A 6,416-nucleotide genomic window follows, 5' to 3' on the forward strand; every position below is an offset into this window, starting at 1 on the left:
CCGAAAAGCCTGACTCTGAACCCTCATACAGGATCTCTTGGGATGGGGTCAGTTGTGACTTCTGATGGTTTACCAGAAGGCCTAGTTCTTCTGATTACCGAATCGTCGTCTGAAGATTCTCCAGACAGCGGGCGTAGGAAGGGGCTCTGAGGACCCAGTCGTCCAGATACAGTGAGGCCCTGATACCTCTTGTGTGTAGCATTCCCGCTACGTTGTTTATCAACCTTGTGAAAATTTGAGGAGTGGTGCTTAGGCTGAAGCAAAGAGCTCGAAACTGGAACGTTTACCGTTGTAAACAAACCTCAGGTATTTCTTGGAGTTCGGGTGGATAGGGACGTAAAAGTACGCATCCTGAAGATCCAACGAAATCATCCAGTCGTCCTGTCTGACTGCAGCTAGAACTGATCTCGTTGTCTCCATCGTGAACTTCGTTTTTTGCACAAAAACGTTTAGAGCACTCACGTCCAGTACTGGTCTCCATCCCCCGAGCTCTTGGGAACCAGGAATAATCGGTTGTAAAAACCTGCTGACTCCAGATTTCGAACCCTCTCTATTGCTCTCTTCTGCAACAGAGAAACTTGTTGCTGTATCGCCTGCGCCTTGGCTTCCTCTCTGTATCTGGCCGAAAAATCGATTGGTTTTACTGCTAAAGGAGGTTTCCTCAAGAAAGGGATCTTGTACCCCTCCTTGAGCAGTTGAATGGACCAAAAGTCTGCTCCTCTTTTCTCCCATACTTGCCAGAAGTTGGAAAGTCTGGCTCCTACCGCTGTCTGAAGAAGAGTGCCGTCAGACCCTGCTTCACCCTTGTCTAAAGCCTCTTTTCTTTGCGCTCCTTCCCGTAGGTCTTGTGTTACTTCTACTGAGAGCTCTACCTCGAAAGAGCTGAGAAACTCGAGACACAGGAGCAGTTTCTTTGACCTTTTGAGTCACAAAACTTGCTGGCAGAACTTTCCTCGCTGCCTTTGTCATCAAGTCCTGTGTGGCCTTTTGGGCTAAGGCAGAGGAGACTTCCTTCACCAACTCTTGCGGGAAAAGGTGTGCGGAAAGGGGTGCAAAAAGCAGTTCCGCTTTCTGAATGGGTGTGACCCCATTCGCAAGGAAAGAACACATTTGGGCCCTTTTCTTAAGGATTCCCCCTGAGAAAAGCGCCACTAACTCGTTGGATCCATCTCTCAGAGCTTTGTCAATACATGACATAAGATGTACCAGCTCTTCTGTGTCAGCGGACTTGAAGGACTCTATCTTTTTTCCCAAGGCTTCCAGAGTCCTGTCTAGGAAGTTAAAAACTTCAAAAGCTCTGAAAATTCCTTTGAGGAGGAGGTCCATCTCAGAGGTAGACCAAGAAACCTTAGTTTTTCCCATGGCCATCCGATGAGAGGTGTCCACTAGACTTGAGAAGTCCCCCTGGGAAGAGGTAGGAAATCCCAGGCCGAGAGCTTCTCCAATCTCATACCAGATACTTGATCTAGACGCTAATCTGGCCGGAGGAAATGAGACTACTGTCTTTCCTTGGTCTCTCTTAGTGTCCATCCAATCCCTAATTATCTTCAACGCTCTCTTGGATGAGCGTGACAAAACCATCTTCGTAAAGTTGGTCTTCTTAGATGCCTTCCCTAGCGTAAATTCTGAAGGTGGGGAACGAGGGGCAGCCGGAATAAAGTTCTCCGGAAAAAGATCCGTAAAAACTCTCATGAGTCTCTTTAAGTCCGACGAAGGGTGCTGTTCTTTCCGATCCTCTTCGTCGGGAATGTCTTCTGCAGGACTAACAGGAGAAGGGGGAATGTCATTGTTTCCATCTTCTGCCTGTCCTATAACCGAAGTAGCGACGTCATGTTTCTTCGTCGTCGCTTCTATATCATCTTCCTGATGCCTGGCGTCCTGGAGTCGAAAGTCTTGACGCTTGGCTTCCTGGTGCCCAAAATCTTGACGCTCGGCGTCCTGGCGTCCAATCTCTTGATGCCTGGCGTCCTGGCACCCAGCCTCTTGACGTCTGGCGTCCTGGCGTCCAAAATCTTGACACTCGGCATCCTGGCATCCAATCTCTTGACGCCTGGCATCCTGGTGTCCAATCTCTTGACGCTTGGCGTCCTGGCGTCCAAAATCTTGACGCTCGGCGTCCTGGTGTCCAATCTTTTGACGCTTGCTGTCCTTTCGAACCTTGAGGTCGCTTGTTGTTGGACGCTCGCCGCCTGTGCGACACACGTCAAAAGCTTCCTCAGGACGACTGACAGCGCTTGGAACGTCTTGAGCTGGACGATTACCGACGTCCTTCTTTGCTGCAGGTTGCCAGACCTGCATCAGGGAGGAGAGTTTTTGCTGCATGTCTTGCAGCAAAGCTATTTGCGGAGCTCCTTACTGCTGGGGACAGACTGGGGAAGCCGCAACATTATCCAATTCTCTCTCCACATCAAGTAAGTGTTGGAGCGAACGTTCCGGGGACGAGCGCCAATCCGAAGGATGAGGGGGAGCATGCACCGAAGGCAGAAAAGCTTCCGACATCTTTTTGTCTCCTACCGAAGACGACAGACGCCTGTGCAACAATTTGCGTCTATATTTGGTAGGAGAGCTACCATCGGAGCTGGAAGGGAAGCGCTCCGGGCTGCTCCAATGGCTACATCCTGGGGCCTGAGGCGTCGTCTCCTGAAGCTGCTCCACAGGATATTGTCTTTTGAGGGGTCTTGACTCCGACGTAAGACACCAGCCCCGTTTGGGAACTGCGTCGTCCGACGACGAAGAGAACAATTTTACCTCGCCTTTCCTATGGCGAGGGTGAGCATCCTGGGATGCGTCAACAGGTACGCTCGAGGGGACGACCGCTCGGGAGCTAAAACCTCTCGCCTCCCTACGCCTGTCGACTTTCCTTCTCACAGGGGTTGGTAAGCTTGGAAGAGGTCTAGGGCTAGGAGCACAACAGATCCGAGCGGCCGCACCCTCCACTGCACTTGCACTGATTTTAGCACTATCACTTGTGTTTTTCAGATCTCTAACATTCGACCATAATTTCTCCCTGTCTTCTGCGAGGGATTCATTCTACCCTTTCACCAAGGGCTTGAATGGCCGCCATCATGTCCTTTAAAGTTGGACCATTACCTGAATCAGTAGGGGGATCTGGGACTACCACTATGGAAGAAGGATCAATAGGTTCATTAGCAAGGGAAAGAGAACTGTCAATTCCATGACTATCTCTAGAAGAGCGAGACATACAACTCTTCGCTCTCCTGATCCTATCCTTCTCAAGTTTCCGCACATAGCGGTAATATTCTATCCACTCGGTCTCAGGTAAATGCAAACATTCCTCACATCTATCACCCAACTCACAACTCTTGCCTCTACATTTCATGCAAATTGAATGAGGATCTAACGAGGCTTTAGCAAGCAGAGTCTTACAACCTCTCACACACATTCTTACACTCGAAGCAGAGTCAGTCATGTTGGAAAATTCAAAAGAGAGATCAAAACAAGCAAGAGTCAAACCAACAATATCTAAAAAGGGTCCAGAGAAATCCAAATCAAATCCAAAAACAAGCGAAAGCCAAAGCCAAAGTGTACTTCACCAAATAACTGCGAAAAAACACGGGCAAAACGAGCGAAATTCCAACGATGTCACCAATGCGGCGGCAGGGAAGATCTGAGGAATAGTTGGAATGGTTCCAGGTACCTGGGTAGAGGACGCACAGGTGGTACACCTGACTACCCAATCGGTGATTGCCGCGAGTTTTGAAATTCTGCCGTGACGTCAGGGACGTAAGCTATATATATAACTACCAGGTGAGTTAGATGTTTAAAAAACAGGAATTTGTGGATGTTTCTTATAGAAAAATACCGTGAATAGGCGAATTTTCCGCAAATAATGGGGGAATATGTTCCAGAGAGAAATCCGTGAATGTGTGAGTCTGTGAATCCAAAGAATGCGAATACGGGGCACTCTATATTGATATTTTATTACATGTACATGTTTATTCTGTCCCATCACATGCCAAAAGCCAGATGCTGCTGTATTTTCATAATTTTGTATACAGTTCTGGTAAATTTTTATATTTGGATCTTGTTGTATTTGAGTAAATTTCCCCATCACTTACACTAAGCTTAGTATATTCAACATACTGGATATCTTTGGTACGTTTCGTTCCTTTTATCTTTTATTACGTAATTTTTCCATTTGTTGCATTTGGCTCACTGGTTACTTTAGGTCTACTGGGCCTCTTTACTCTGCAGGGTACATTGAATGAACATTGTATAAGGTACATATTTTGTGCTTAGGGTACATTTTATTCATTGGAAAAATTAATTTTTAGGGCAAAATCTTATGCATTAACACTAAAGCATAATGAACTAGGATTTTCTATTAATATCTTATGTATCTGTATGATTACAGCATATTGAAAATAGGATAAAAACACACAATGGGAAATTCCCCAGTTTTGAATGACATGCTTGACATTTGACATTTGAAATAGCAGGCTTCCAACTCCCAAGGACTACACTGTAAGGAATGCATTCCAGTCTAAAAACTGGTTTGGAATTCCAGGTAGTACATGCATAGCTCCAAATGTCTTGAAAGACGATTGCATTTGCAAGTAGCGGATTAAGAATCTGTGAACGTTTTAGCTACTGTATCATATACCAAGTGATCTTATATTAAAATAGAAACCACTGTGAATTTTCTTATATATTTCCTTTTACAATTCTTGAGAACATGGGATGAATGGCTTATTTCTAACAAAATTCTCCTTTGACAACTACTGGAAATTTATAATACATAAAACTAAAGTTTTAAGTGAAGCTTCCCAAAAATGACAAAACCATTACTTTATCAGCAAGGCATTATTCTGAACTATAAAGAGCAAGTCTCTTGAAAGTGAATATATCATATTTCAGTCATTCTGATTCTTTCTTCCAACATACAATCAAATTAGGAATAAGTTGTACAAAAGTTATTATGCCATAACACTCAGGCCACTGACAAATGAGGCATTTGGGGTCATAAATGAAAGTAGTCAATTTCATCAATCTTGAACAACATGGTCTCTTTTTGCCATCTCACTCGGCCCTGCAGCCAGTTGGGTAACTGGCAACATAAGTCTGGGGGTTGCTGCAGTCGACGTCTTTATCACTGTGCTCCACTGCTCTGATACAGTTGAACTGGATCTGTTGAAGAATTATGTGATCTGACATCTTTACATATGAGAGAGAGAGAGAGAGAGAGAGAGAGAGAGAGAGAGAGAGAGAGAGAGAGAGAGAGAGAGAGAGAGAGAGAGAGAGAGAGAGAGAGAGAGAGAGAGAGAGTACTGATGTGCAAAATTAGTTTAAAAGTCTTTTTACATGACTGTTGCGGAGATTTATAATATATATGAATACTACTGTATAATCTCTCTATATGATCCAAGGCCTTGTTGACTGAGAGGCCCCACTAGATTCACATATGTTTTTGTACTACTACTACTTTATCACTACTTCTACTGTTACTCTTGTTACTTTTCCTACTAATGATACTTCTACTCCATGTCTTAATGATTCAAGATAACTGTGCAACAGTTTACAAATAAATATCAAGGAAATGCATATCAGGCAATGAACAAACTTTATCAAATTGAATAATCTCTACTAATTTGAAAATCCTGTACCAAAAGAGACTCATGTGTCCTATCATACTTTTTTCTCCTTATTAAAGTTGATAATATTTAATAACATTTAACCTGAAGGAAAGTGAGTTGAATATAGAATTTAGGCCAAAGGCCAAGCACTGGGATCTATGATATCATTCAGTGCTGAAATGGAAATTGACAGTAAAAGGTTTGAAAGGTGTAACAGACGGAAAACCTCACAGTTGCACTAAGAATCAAGTGTTGGGAGAGGGTGGAAAGTAAGATGAAGAAAGAGAATATGAAAGGAGGTACAGTAAAAGGAGCTAAAGTGGTTGCAGCTAGGGGCCAAAGGCACGCTGCAAAGAACCTTAAGTAATGCCTACAGTGCACTGCATGAGGTCTACTGACGGAACTACCCCCTATGGGATGAAGGAAAGTTGAACAAAATTATATGTGGATGTAAAAATTACTTTAGAATAGCACTAGATATGCAAGGATTAAAAATTGCAAATTTTTACTAAAAAAACATTAAATAAACAAACAAATAAATAAATAAATAAAAATTATGAAAATATAGTATCTAGATGTTTGACTGACCGAAATTATGGTTAATGATGAAAGATGAATGTTTATCTTCAGAATTATAAACTGCAACCAATGTACAGGAATAAATGAATTAATACATATATGTATTTATACTGTGACATTTGTTTCACTTCCTTGGTAGGACTATTATTAAATGCTCATGATAAAAAACATTATCACCAGAAAGATACAAATTAAAAAGAAATATTCTGATAACGTACTAAAAAACAGAAACTCTACATTAAA

The 6,416-nt window shown here is 43.0% G+C and overlaps 1 protein-coding gene across 1 annotated transcript in view; it reads right to left on the reverse strand.

Annotated features, from left to right (window-relative positions):
• Positions 1-4,656: 4,656 nt before the first annotated feature.
• LOC135219191 (hemolymph clottable protein-like) overlaps positions 4,657-6,416 on the reverse strand; it is a 300,161-nt gene continuing 298,401 nt past the window's right edge. Inside the window, exon 37 of the mRNA XM_064255746.1 lies at positions 4,657-5,148. Within this exon, the coding sequence (XP_064111816.1) occupies positions 5,041-5,148 (108 nt within the window). The 3' untranslated portion in view covers positions 4,657-5,040. The remainder of the gene's footprint in view (positions 5,149-6,416) is intronic.

Source organism: Macrobrachium nipponense, chromosome 1, assembly GCF_015104395.2.
Source record: "Macrobrachium nipponense isolate FS-2020 chromosome 1, ASM1510439v2, whole genome shotgun sequence".
Lineage (NCBI taxonomy): Eukaryota > Metazoa > Arthropoda > Malacostraca > Decapoda > Palaemonidae > Macrobrachium > Macrobrachium nipponense.